Here is a 13866-nt window from a genome sequence, read left to right as displayed (position 1 = left end):
TCATGACAATGAAGACATGGCGAAGATTTTTGAATGATTTTGTCACGTCTTTATTTACAATTAAAGATATAGCTCATTCCCTGAATCCACTTTCAATGCTAAAAGAGGAAAACATTTTGCAACAGATGGATGTAAGAAGTGAAAATAGAATGGCTGGCCTAGATAAGTTTTATCTGAGGACAGTGAAAGAGGTGAAACATGAGACATTTAAACCCTTGACTACTGTTTCCAATAAGTCTCTTGCTGTTGGGAGAGTTCCAGAGGAATGCAAGCTTGCTAATGTAGCATGCATTTTCAAAAAAGGTAGTAAATCACTGCCCAGAAATTATTGGCAAATCACCTTAGCATCTGTAGTTAGTAAATTTATGGAAAACATAATTTGGGATGAGATTATAAACCTTTTAGAGGACCCCTCAGCATGGTTTTCAATGAAATCATTCATATCTGACAAGTCTTGATTTCTTCAATGATATAATCAGCATGTATGATGAAAGTAAAGCACCTGATTTCATCTATCTAGATTTTCAAAAAGCATCCAATAAAGTTCCACATCAAAGACTACAACCTGATGGTCACATGGTGTTGATGGGGCTTGTACTTCAGTGGTTAGGAAATTGTTTGACTGGCCGTAAATGAAGAGTTGTGATAAGTGATCAAGCCTCAGAATTGTTAAACGTAAGAATTGGTGGACCACAAAATGATTAGTATTGGGATTAGGTTTCTTTCTGATATAGTATATTTATGGTATTGGTAATGGGTTCCATTGCTAAATATCAAAATTTGCAGATGATACTAAGTTAGGAAATAAATCTGCAGCAGAAATTGAACTTCTGCAGCTTCATATGGACAGAGACAAAGTAATGGGCTGGGCTTGTAGGTGGCAAATGAATTGTGATATTGATAACTACAAGGTCTTACATGTCATTTGTAAAAATGATAAGGCAAACTACATTATGAATTTTGTTTAACTTCAAAAGGTAAATGAGGAAAAAGACTTAGGTGTAATAATCTCTGGTGATCTAATGCCAAGTAAACAGTGTTTTGAAGAAGTTCAAAAGGTGAATAAAACTCAGGTTTGTAGTTAGGGCTGTCAAATTTAAGTCCAGGTAAATTATCCTTACTCTTTAAAAAGCACTTGTGTATCCCCATCTTGAATATGGTATTGTGATTTAGTTACTCTACTTGAGGAAAGATAGACATAGTGAAGAGGATACAGAGATAAGTTTCCACGATGATTCCCAGACTGAGAAACAAATCCTATTGGAACCAACTAAACCACTTAAATCTATGTAGTTTAGAAAAGAAAAGGTTAAGGGGTGATGTGATACAGGCATTCAAAATTGTTGAAGGGTTTGATAGTCTTGATCGGGTGACTTGCACATAGGGCAAACATTTTGCCTTGAATAAGGGGAAATACTTATTCTTAATCAGGATTGTTAACAAATGAAATGATTTGCCAATTAGAATTCTTAATCAGGATTGTTAACAAATGAAATGATTTGCCAATTAGAGTGGTAGAAAGGAGAACCATAGATATGTTTAAGCACAGGTTTGGTAAATATTTTGCTTTAAATCCATGACTGACATTATTTAATGCCTCCTTGGCTTCATAAGTTGATATTTTTTATTTTCAATACGTATGTGTTTCTACTCTTACCATAATGATCTATGATTTTTGTATCTCTTCCACTGCCACAAACAGCCTTGGAGGGACTGTTGCTGTTTGGATTCCTTTGTATTTATATAATAGCACAGATATAGAAATTAGAGAAACTTTGAGCCACATGGTGTCAGAGTTAGGAAACTCAAGATGCTCAAGATGAGCAGTAGCTGTCTTTTACAATATATCCAAATACATATCTTGGAGCAGAAACTGTAAAGGGGAGGTAGCCTTATCCAATTAGATAAGTGTTGAGTATCTGTGTTGGTTAGGCAGCTTGTGATTCTTCTGAGTGTTCTGTTTTGTGTGGTTTGGAGCTTTATGTTTTCTTTTAAGAGGGTGGAAAATGAAGCAGGTGAAACATAGTTTAGGATGGAGCAGATGAACTGCCAGTGCCAGTTAGTGTTCTGGAGGCATTTAGTGTGTATGTTGTTTATATTAATGTTATTAGTGTTGGGATTAATTTTGTGTATGTGTGTTGAATGTAATACCGAGAATGGTTAGTTTTTTGTTCCGTGAGATTGATGGGTCCATTGAAGATGATAGGGTGTGTGAGCTGGATTCATATCTGTGTGGGGTTAGAGAATGATTGAAGACTTCTGTGGAAATGCAGATGTTAAGTTCTTGGTGAGTCATAGTTCCAGTTGTGTAATGTATTGATGCTTGTTTGTTGTTGCTTTGATGTCATTGTAAGGTCGACTGCATGTGAGATTTCATCCATATTTTGCTTTGCTGGAGGTTATGGAAGGTTATTTAGGAAGAGATCGAAGAAACTTGGAGGATGAGCTGCTCCTAGGGGAACTCTGGCATCTGGCTATGAAAGTGGCCAACCAATTTATGTCACTGTTGTGTAGGATGGTTTCAGGTGTTTTGTATATGTCTACTACCACTAGCATTGTGTAGGTGTGAATTGTGGTTGGTTGAAGCTATCTGGGATGTTATGTGTCAGGTCAGTGTGTAGAGTGGTGGTGGAGTGGTTGCATCTGAAATCATGTTGTGTGGGTGAGAATGGAATATTTGCTTGATTCTGTTGGAGATCATTTTCTCATGGAGTTTGGATGCTGATGACAAAAGTGATGTTGGGCAATAGGGATAGGAGGGGTTGGGCTGTTTAGAGGATTATAGGATTGGTATTATGTTAAAATGTTTTGAGATATTAGGGATTTTGTCAGGTAGCCAGGAGTGGTTAAAGATGTTTGTATGTGCTTGGTTTGCAATTGGCCGAATTTTTTCTGCTTCATACTTGCTCATTAGACCCTGCAAAGTGAGGTAATCCCTGGACCAGATGAACTGCCTGGATTTGCTCACATCCTTTCTCAAGCTCTCATGTATGATGCACAGAATCTAGAGCCTCTCTAACCACAGGTAAACCCCATAGACCTTTCCATGGATTCCTGTTTCATCCTATTGATAGCATGTCACCCCCCCCATATATTAAGTTGTTCAAGTTTGCTCTATCCCATTCTTGCTCATAACCCTCTTGCATATTCAGGTCTTGAGCACTCACAGCACCCTCTCATCTTGGACACTCAAAGCACCGTCACTCCACCCTTGCACCTCCTCCTTGGTTTTCTTTCTCCTTGTTCCCTCCACTTCTCACAGTCAGCCTCTCCTCTCTCATCTTTTCCTTGTCCAAACTGTTTCAGTACACCCTCTTCATGTGTCACATACCCACTCTTGTTACCACCATGCTTCTTTCTTACCCTATCATTTCTTATTTGAACAACCCTCCTACCACCGCAGTTCATTTCCAGCATATCCTCCTCTCTTTTGTGCTTTTTGTTTAAGGGCTCATGCCTAGCATACATGGAATACAGTAGAGACCATTATACCATCATGTATACTGATTTTTGCCATCAGAGACAGTGACTTCTCTTTCCACACACTTCTCATTGTGCCCAGTACCTTATCCCTGTCAACCACCCTGTGACTTACTTCAGCCTCTAAGGCTATATAGACTCCCAGTTATCTCCATCTCAACACATCTTTCAGGTTCTCCCCATTCAAATGTATATTCCAACCAGCAATTCTCTCTCTCTCTCTCTCTCTCTCTCTCTCTCTCTCTCTCTCTCTCTCTCTCTCTCTCTCTCTCTCTCTCTCTCCTCTCTCTCTCTCTCTCTCTCCTCTCTCTCTCTCTGTCTCTCTCTCTCTGTCTCTCTCTCTCTGTCTCTCTCTCTCTCTCCCTCTCTCTCTCTCTCTCTCTCTCTCTCTCTCTCTCTCTCTCTCTCTCTCTCTCTCTCTCTCTCTCTCTCTCTCTCTCTCTCTCAGCATTCTTCTTTGACATACTCTCCCAAACTCAGAAATGAAGTTTCTTTAGTTTCTTATTTGAATCTGCCCACAGAGCTCTGTCATTAGCATATAACAATGACTCGCTTCCTGCTCTTACTGAGCCTCTGCAAACTGCAGACCTACTTGCTTTCCTAGACTCTCACATCCACCTTCCACACCACCCCATCCATAATCAGGTAAATAGCCATGGGGATATCACACACCCCTGCTGCATACCTGCCTTCAGTGGAACCACATAATCCCCAGTCTTTCTACTTGCACATTGCCTTTGTTCTCTTGATAAAAGCTCTTCATTGCTTTCAGTAACTTTTCTCCCACACTGTATACTTGTATTTTTCCATGTATGTGAATACTAACAATACGCTCATCTTTCTTTACAGCACTAATGTCATCATTAAGAGAATGTTTGACCGTAAAAAGAAGTCACACTGGTTTTTACAGGGCAAGGAGGTGCAGAAAAAAGTGGTAAGAGTTCACATTTTTGTATATAGTTCCTTCATTTTCATTTATTCTTTTAAACATTATGTGTTAGGACTGCATACTTAGGTAAGGTATTCCTGTACATCTGAGGAAGACAATGTACCATACAGAAAAATTCTCATGATCTGGTTTCTAATAATTCGAGGTACTTCAACTAATATGGCTGTTTACCTGAATGACAGATGAGTTGTGACTTTGATTTTGATCTGTGAATAAAACTGGTGAAGGTTGTGCGAAATGAAGCGGAAAGAGACAAGTGAGGGAAGCTTCAATAGAGATTCTAAACTCTGATCAATGAATGAAGTCATTCTGAAACCACAAGAACATAAGGAAGCTCTCATTTTCCACTTAGTTGTGATTTTTGGTAAGTAGCAGACTTTTTCAGCTAAGATGGCCTGTGCAAATGCATGCCTTAATCAAGGCTATCTCATTATTTCTTTATATGTATGTTTTCTTTTTTTTACACTTGATTGCCGCTTCCCGTGTCAGTGAGGTAGTGCCAGGAAATAGACGGAGAACGTCCCATCCACTCATATACACATATATATACTCCTTTGAGTCCACGGGGAAAATGAAACACGAAAGGTTCCCAAGTGCACTTTTGTGTAATAATCACATCATCAGGGGAGACACAAGAGAGAAATATAACAGTCAGTTGATATACATTAAAGAGACGAAGCTAGGACGCCATTTGGTAAACACGAAAGTGCACTTGGGAGCTTTTCGTGTTTCATTTTCCTTGTGGACTCATAGGAATATCTTGATCACGCGCAAAATTGTAATCCTTTCCAACATATATATACATAAATTCCCACACATATACACATATACATACACATACACATTTACATATATATACACATGTACATATTTATACTTGCTTGCCTTATCCATTCCTGGTGCCACCCTGCCCCACAGGAAACAGCATTACTACCCCTTGCTTCGGCAAGGTAGCGCCAGGAAAACAGGCAAAAAAGGCCACATTCGTTCACACTCAGTCTCAAGCTGTCATGTGTAATGCACTAAAACCACAGCTCCTTATCCAGATCCAGGCCCCAATGACCTTTTTATGGTTTACCCCAGACGTTTCACATGCCTTGGATCTGCCCATGGACAGCACATCGACCCTGATATACCATGTCGTTCCTATTCACTCTTTCCCTTGCATGCCTCTCACCCTCCTGTTTGTTCAGGCCCCAGTTGCTCAAAATCTTTTTCATGCCATCTTTCCACCTCCAGTTTGGTTTCCTGCTTCTCCTTGTTCTCTCCCCCTCTGACACATATGTCCTCTTTGTCAACCTTTCCTCACTCATTCTTTCCATATTTCCAAACCATTTCAACACACCCTCTTCTGCTCTCTCAACCACACTCTTTTTATTACCACATATCTCTCTTACCCTTTTATTAATTACTCTATCAATCCACTTCACAAGGTGAAAGGCTCTCTGCTCTCTCAACCACACTCTTTTTATTACCACACATCTCTCTTACCCTATTATTACTTACTCGATCAAACCACCTCACACCACATATTGTCCTGAAACATCTCATTTCCAGCACATCCACCCTCCTGCGCACAACTCTATCCATAGCCTACGCCTCGCAACCATACAACATTGTTGGAACCACTATTCCTTCAAACATACCCATTTTTGCTTTCCGAGATAATGTTCTTGGCTTCCACACAATCTTCAAGGCTCCCAGAATTTTTGCCCCCCTCCCCCACCCTATGATTCACTTCCACTTCCATGGTTCCATCTGCTGCCAAATCCACTCCCAGATATCTAAAACCCTTCACTTCCTCCAGTTTTTCTCCATTCAAATTTACCTCTCAATTGACTTGACCCTCAACCCTACTGTACCTAATAACCTTATTCTTATTCACATTTACTCTCAACTTTCTTCTTTCACACACTTTACCAAACTCAGTCACTAGCTTCTGCAGTTTCTCACATGAATCAGCCACCAGCGCTGTATCATCAGCAAACAACGACTGACTCACTTCCCAAGCTCTCTCATCCACAACAGACTGCATACTTGCCCCTTTTTCCAAAACTTGCATTCACCTGCCTAACAACCCCATCCATAAACAAATTAAACAACCATGGAAACATCACACACCCCTGCCGCAAACCTACATTCACTGAGAACCAATCACTTTCCTCTCTTCCTACACGTACACATGCCTTACATCCTCGATAAAAACTTTTCACTTCTTCTAACAACTTGCCTCCCACACCATATATTCTTAATACCTTCCACAGAGCATCTCTATCAACTCTATCATATGCCTTCTCCAAATCCATAAATGCTACATACAAATCCATTTGCTTTTCTAAGTATTTCTCACATACATTCTTCAAAGCAAACACCTGATCCACACATCCTCTACAACTTCTGAAACCACAGTGCTCTTCCCCAATCTGATGCTCTGTACATGCCTTCACCCTCTCAATCAATACCCTCCCTTTAATTTCCCAGGAATACTCAACAAACTTATACCTCTATAATTTGAGCACTCACTCTTATACCCTTTGCCTTTGTACAGTGGCACTATGCAAGCATTCCGCCAATGCTCAGATACCTCACCATGAATCATACATACGTTAAATAACCTTACTAACCAGTCAACAATACAATCACCCCCTTTTTTAATAAATTTCTCTGAAATACCATCCAAACCCGCTGCCTTGCCGGCTTTCATCTTCTGCAAAGCTTTTACTACCTCTTCTCTGTTTACCAAATCATTTTCCCTAACCCTCTCACTTTGCACACCATAAAAATATATAGTTTACAGTCATGAGTGTGATGTAGTATTTGTCCATAACCATGAGGAAAATGAAACAAGATAAATTTCCATATTCAATTTCGTATAATGATTACATTGTTAGGGGAGATACTAGATTGAGTTAGAAGACTTAGAACAGTCCGTTGAGAAACAAGGAAGAAGTGAGATTAAGACACCATTGGTAAACAAGTTTTTCCGGTTGTAGTGTATGGGTCTGGCACCATGCCTGTTGTAGAATTTTATTGTGTGGACAGGACATGGAACTGTTCACAAATTTTGCCGACAAGAAAGCTATCCAGTTTGTATAGTCTTTCACTAATATTCATGTTATAGTTCCTTGTGTATTTAATCATTGATGATTCAGTTGTATTTCTCATGATAAAGGAGTTACAGCAAATAACTGGATTAGCATTACTTTAGTCAATACAGTGGTTATAATTTTTAACATAATGAAATGAAGCATTTAATTCTTGTCCTGTTCTGCTATATTTTTGTTGTTTAAGTCTAACATAAAGATCCTTGCCAGTCTGCCTAGGTTGCTTAAATCCTTTAATGTAAATATAACCTCTGCAATAACAATACTATAAAGAATATCTTAATCAAAAACTCGCCAGAAAATTCTTCGGGCTGCTGTGTTTACAGAACCCCTTGTTAAAGGTGTAATTTGTTTTTTATTGGGCAGACTTGTAGGGATCTTTACATTAGACTTAACATGAATATAGTATAAGAATAGGACAAGAATGAGATGCTTTGTTTAATCGTGTTAAGAATTATGACCATTGTATTGACTGGAGTAATGCTAATTATTCTATCAACTGTAACTCCTTTGCCATGAGAAATATAATTGAATCTTCTATTATTAGATATGCAAAGAATTGTAACATGAATATTAGTGAATGTCTATACAAACTTAATAGCTTTGTTGTAGGCAAAATTTATGAACAGTTCCCTGTCCTGTCCACATGTTTGATCTTGGTTGTTTTGTGGGGACTTTCTCCTGTTCTCAAAAGTGTAACCTTATTTTTGCCAACATTGTGCATTTCTACTGTGTGTCTTCAGATAAATCAGAATGAGAGATTTTTATCCTAATCTGATAAATTCATCCAGCTCTCTCTCTCTCTCTCTCTCTCTCTCTCTCTCTCTCTCTCTCTCTCTCTCTCTCTCTCTCTCTCTCTCTCTCTCTCTCTCTCACTTTCTCTCTCTCACTCTCTCACTCACTCTCACTCTCTCTCCCACTCTCTTTCTCTCTCCCACTCTCTCTCTCTCACTCTCTTTCTCTCTCTCACTCTCTTTCTCTCTCTCACTCTCTCTGTCTCACTCTCTTTCTCTCACTCTCTCTCTCTCTCTCTCTCTCTCTCTCTCTCTCTCTCTCTCTCTCTCTCTCTCTCTCTCTCTCTCTCTCTCTCTCTCTCTCTCTGATGGAAGAATGCTATGTTTATTAGGGATAGTCCTATGGGTAGGAAAAGAACATGTGAGAGTCTGTTTTGGTCAGTAGAAGGTTACTGAGATCTCTAGGGTACTCCAGTAACTCATCCTATGTTCATGTTGTCAACTGTGGCCAGCCAGTAGAATCTACAGTGTTCAAGTAATCTGATGTTTTGTGAAAAATTAGGTTAATATTGCTCCAAAAGCACTGTCTCCAGGCTACTCCAGTAACTCATCCTTTGCTCAGGTTGTCAACTGTGGCCAGCCAGTAGAGTCTACAGTGTCTAAGGAATCTGACATTTTGTGAAAAATTAAGTTTGTATTATTGCTCCAAAAGCACTGTCACACTGGTGAGCTTTGATGCCCAGAGCATCAAAAGTTTAACATGTTAGACTAAGCCTTTGTGTATCTGATATATCTATTAGATTGAGAACAGAGTAATGATAAGTAGGTAGATAGATAGTTGACTTGTTTGGTTGTCTGGTTATTTATTAGTGGTATTTGATTTCCTTATTTTCTTTTTGGTCCTATAGATTAGATGAATATATTATGTTTCAGAAGTGGCAGCATAATGAGTGTTGGCTTTATATTTAAGTTGAATTATGACATTTTATTTTGCAGCCATAGATACCGGCTGTTCACATCACTAGGACAGTTAAAGAGAGTATGCCTTGTAAGTACCGTAAATCACGTATGGATTTAAAGTAGTGATGGATGACAGGAAGATGTAGGTGTTGCATTATGCTTTTAACACAAGTAATGTGAAATTTAACTGAAGCATGACAAACATTAAAGAAAATTATATTTTAGGTATGAATGCCTATACAGACATGATGTATTAGATTGAGAAAATGAAATGAAAGTAGAAAATATAGATGGAGGGACATATATTGAGGTTACAAGAATAATAAATTTAATAGTATTTGAGGAGGCTGAGGCATCAGATGATATTCAAAAGAAATTAGATTAATGGAGAGCCAAGGATGGGAGTGTGAGGAAGAAAAATGTACCACAAGTTGCAGTGATGCTGTCAGTTGTTAAGCCTTATTTATGTGTGTGAATGAAAGAAGGGCATTTGATTGTAGAGTGGCTATAAATGTGTTGACAGTTTTGACAAGTTCCTTCAGAAATTTGTGGTTGGGCTGAGAGAATAGAGTGATGAATTGTTGAACTATGGAGTGATATAAATTTTCTTATGATGCTTGATTTCCATTTCCAGCATTAGTGAGGTAGCACCAGGAGCAGATAAAGTCTGCATCCACTGACATCTGTTCCCTAGCTCTCATGTGTAATGCACCAAAACACAGCTCTTTATCCTCAAACAGGCCCCATAAACCTTTACATGGTTTACCCCAGATGCTTCACATACTCTGGTTCAGTCCATTGACAGCAAATTGACCCCGAGTGTACCACATCATTCCAGTTCACTCTATCCCATTTATGCCTTTTACCCTCATGCATATTCAGGCCTCAATCACTCAAAATCTCTTTCACCCCATTCTTCCACCTCCAGTTTGGACTCCCCTTTCTCCTTGTTCCCTTCGCTTCTGACACATATATTCTCTGTCAGCCTTTCTTCACTCATTCTCTCCATTTGTCCAAAGTATTTCAGCACACCCTACTCAGTCTCTCTACCACACTCTTCGTATTACCACCCACATATCTTGCCCTTTACTTAATCAAAGCACCTCACACCATGTATTGTCCTCTGACACTTCATTTCAAAAACATACCCCCACCCAACACACACACACACACACACACACACACACACACACACACACACACACACACACACACACACATTTCATATGGGCAGAATGGATGTTGATTGCACAAATATATGGGCAGTCTGTGAATGAATAGAATGAGTGGTAGTAGATCTAGAAAGCCAAAAATAGAGTCAAAAGACAGATTAAGGGGATATGCTAATGACTAGGATGATGATTTGTAGGGAAGTGCTAAGATGTTCAGGGATTATGGAGTATTGAGAAATTTTTCACAGATCATCTTTGCCATGAATAGAAAATGGCATTCAGATGACAGTAGTAATAAGATCATAAGTAGCAGAAATGGTAGTGATAGTTTTTTTTGTATCTTTACAGATTGAGACAAAGATTGCATCATTCAATATTCAGGTTGATAACCTTTGCCAATTCCTGCCCCAGGACCGAGTTGCCAACTTTGCCAAAATGAATTGCATGCAACTGCTAGAGGCAACAGAGAAGGCAGTTGGTAAGGCATACTTTTTGACATTCTGTGGATAACTGAGATGCATGATTTTTTTCCAACTGTGGCAGTAGGCTGCTAGTGCCATCTGTGGATACTAGATAGAAACAAATATTGTTGATGCTCCTTGACTTATGATGGGATTATGTCCTGATAAGTTGAAAATATCATGTCGAAAATACATTTAATACTGTACATCTAACCTACTGAACACCATAGCTCAGTATAGTCTACCTTAAACTTTCTCAGAACACTTACATTAGCCTGCAGTTGGACAAAATCACCTAACACAAAGCCTATTTTATGATAAAGTATTGAATATCTCATGTAATTTACTGAACACTTGTACAGAAAAAAGATGGTTGAATGGGTACTCACTATTAATATACACAGCTGAAAGCACACTAATAGTAATTAGTAGATGATGAGGATGCTACATTGACAGGTCCATCAGTTTCTCCTTTTTCTGATGAGGCTCGAGAATAGCTGGTAGAAGACACTTGTGATCGCGTGGCTGACTGGAAGCTGCAGTTTGCTGCTGCTACGCAGCATCCCAAGAGTATCTTATTGTATATCACTAACCCAGGAAAATATCAAAATTCAAAGTTTCCTCTGAATGCAAATCGCTGTTGCACCATCATAAGGTCAAAGAATTGTAAGTTGAACCATTGTAAGTCAGGAGCATCTGTACTTTAAACAGTTATGAGAAGCTTCAGATTGTCGTGTAACAATAGCAACAGGTATATAAGCATCCATAGAAGATGATAGGAGAACTGTAAAGTTAAGAGAATAATGAATAATACACAAGGAAACAGACGAAAGAATTGCCCAACCCACCCACATACACATGTATATACATACACGTCCAAACACGCAAATATACATACCTATACATCTCAATGTATACATATATATACACAAACAGACATATACATATATACACATGTACATAATTCATACTGGCTGCCTTTATTCATTCCCATGGCCATCCCACCACACATGAAATAAAAACCCCCTCCCCTCTCATGTGTGCGAGGTAGCGCTAGAAAAAGACAACAAAGGCCACATTCGTTCACACTCAGTCTCTAGCTGTCATGTAATAATGCACCGAAACCACAGCTCCCTTTCCACATCCAGGCCCCACAGAACTTTCCATGGTTTACCCCAGACGCGTCACATGCCCTGGTTCAATCCATTGACAGCAGGTCGACCCCAGTACACCATATCGTTTCAATGCACTCTATTCCTTGCACGCCTTTCACCCTACTGCATGTTCAGGCCCCGATCACTCAAAATCTTTTTCACTCCATCTTTCCACCTCCAATTTGGTCTCCCGCTTCTCCTTGTTCCCTCCACCTCTGACACATATATCCTCTTGGTCAATCTTTCCTCACTCATTCTCTCCATGTGACCAAACCATTTCAAAACACCCTCTTCTGCTCTCTCAGCCACACTCTTTTTATTACAACACATCTCTCTTACCCTATTATTACTTACTTGATCAAACCACCTCACACTACATATTGTTCTCAAACATCTCATTTCCAGCACATCCACTCTCCTCCACCCAACTCTACATATAGCCCACGCCTCGCAACCATATAACATTGTTGGAACCACTATTCCTTCAAACATACCCATCTTTGCTTTCCGAGATAATGTTCTCGACTTCCACACATTCTTCAATGCTCCCACAACTTTCGCCCCCTCCCCCACCCTATGATTCACTTCTGCTTCCATGGTTCTATCTGCTGCCAGATCCACTCCCAGATATCAAAAACACTTCACTTCCTCCAGTTTTTCTCCATTCAAACTTACCTCCCAATTGACTTGTCCCTCAGCCCTACTGTACCTAATAACCTTGCTCTTATTCACATTTACTATCAGCTTTCTTCTTTCACACACTTTACCAAACTCAGTCACCAGCTTCAGCAGTTTCTCACACGAATCAGCCACCAGCGCTGTATCATCAGCGAACAACAACTGACTCGCTTCCCAAGCTCTCTCATCCCCAACAGACTGCATACTTGCCCCTCTTTCCAAAACTCTTGCATTCACCTCCCTAACAACCCCATCCATAAACAAATTAAACAACCAAGGAGACATCACACACCCCTGCCGCAAACCTACGTTCACTGAGAACCAATCACTTTCCTCTCTTCCTACACGTACACATGCCTTACATCCTCGATAGAAACTTTTCACTGCTTCTAACAGCTTGCCTACCACACCACATATTCTTAATACTGTCCACAGAGCATCTCTATCAATTTTATCATATGCCTTCCCCAGACCCATAAATGCTACATACAAATCCATTTGCTTCTCTAAGTGTTTCTCACATACATTCTTCAAAGCAAACACCTGATCCACACATCCTCTACCACTTCTGAAACCACACTGCTCTTCCCCAATCTGATGCTCTGTACATATGCCTTCACCCTCTCAATCAATACCCTCCCATACAATTTCCTAGGAATACTCAACAAACTTATACCTCGGTAATTTACTCTCTTTTATCTAAACCCTTTGCCTTTGTACAATGGCACTATGCACGCATTCCGCCATTCCTCAGGCACCTCACCATGAGTCATACATACGTTAAATAACCTTACAAACCAGTCAACAATACAGTCACACCCCTTTTTTAATATATTCCACTGCAGTACCATCCAAACCCGCTGCCTTGCCGGCTTTCATCCTCCGCAAAGCTTTTACTACCTCTTCTCTTTTTACCAAATCATTTTCCCTAACCCTCTCACTTTGCACACCACCTCGACCAAGACACCCTATATCTGCCACTCTATCATCAAATACATTCAACAAACCTTCAAAATACTCACTCCATCTCCTTCTCACATCACCACTACTTGTTAACACCTCCCCATTAGCCCCCTTCTCTAAAGTTCCCATTGATTCCCTTGTCTTACGTACATTATTTACCTCCTTCCAAAACATCTTTTTATTCTCCCTAAAATGTAATGATACTCTCACC

General features: G+C 39.7%; 1 protein-coding gene across 5 annotated transcripts in view; it reads left to right on the top strand.

The window, feature by feature from the left end:
• SMC5 (structural maintenance of chromosomes 5) overlaps positions 1–13866 on the top strand; it is a 281105-nt gene that overhangs the window by 46603 nt on the left and 220636 nt on the right. For 3 of the 5 annotated variants that reach the window (XR_011713331.1, XM_071666709.1, XM_071666712.1), the window contains 2 exons: positions 4330–4414; positions 10748–10877. Coding sequence is in view for 4 of the 5 variants with exons in the window: in XM_071666709.1 (XP_071522810.1) it covers positions 4330–4414; positions 10748–10877 (215 nt within the window). In the remaining variant the exon portion in view is untranslated. Of the gene's footprint in view, positions 1–4329; positions 4415–9263; positions 9316–10747; positions 10878–13866 lie in introns of all 5 variants that reach the window. The other 2 variants (XM_071666711.1, XM_071666710.1) reach the window with 1 other exon arrangement.

The sequence above is a fragment of the Panulirus ornatus genome, chromosome 11 (assembly GCF_036320965.1).
Source record: "Panulirus ornatus isolate Po-2019 chromosome 11, ASM3632096v1, whole genome shotgun sequence".
NCBI lineage: Eukaryota > Metazoa > Arthropoda > Malacostraca > Decapoda > Palinuridae > Panulirus > Panulirus ornatus.
This window is presented reverse-complemented; position numbering and strand designations above follow the sequence as displayed.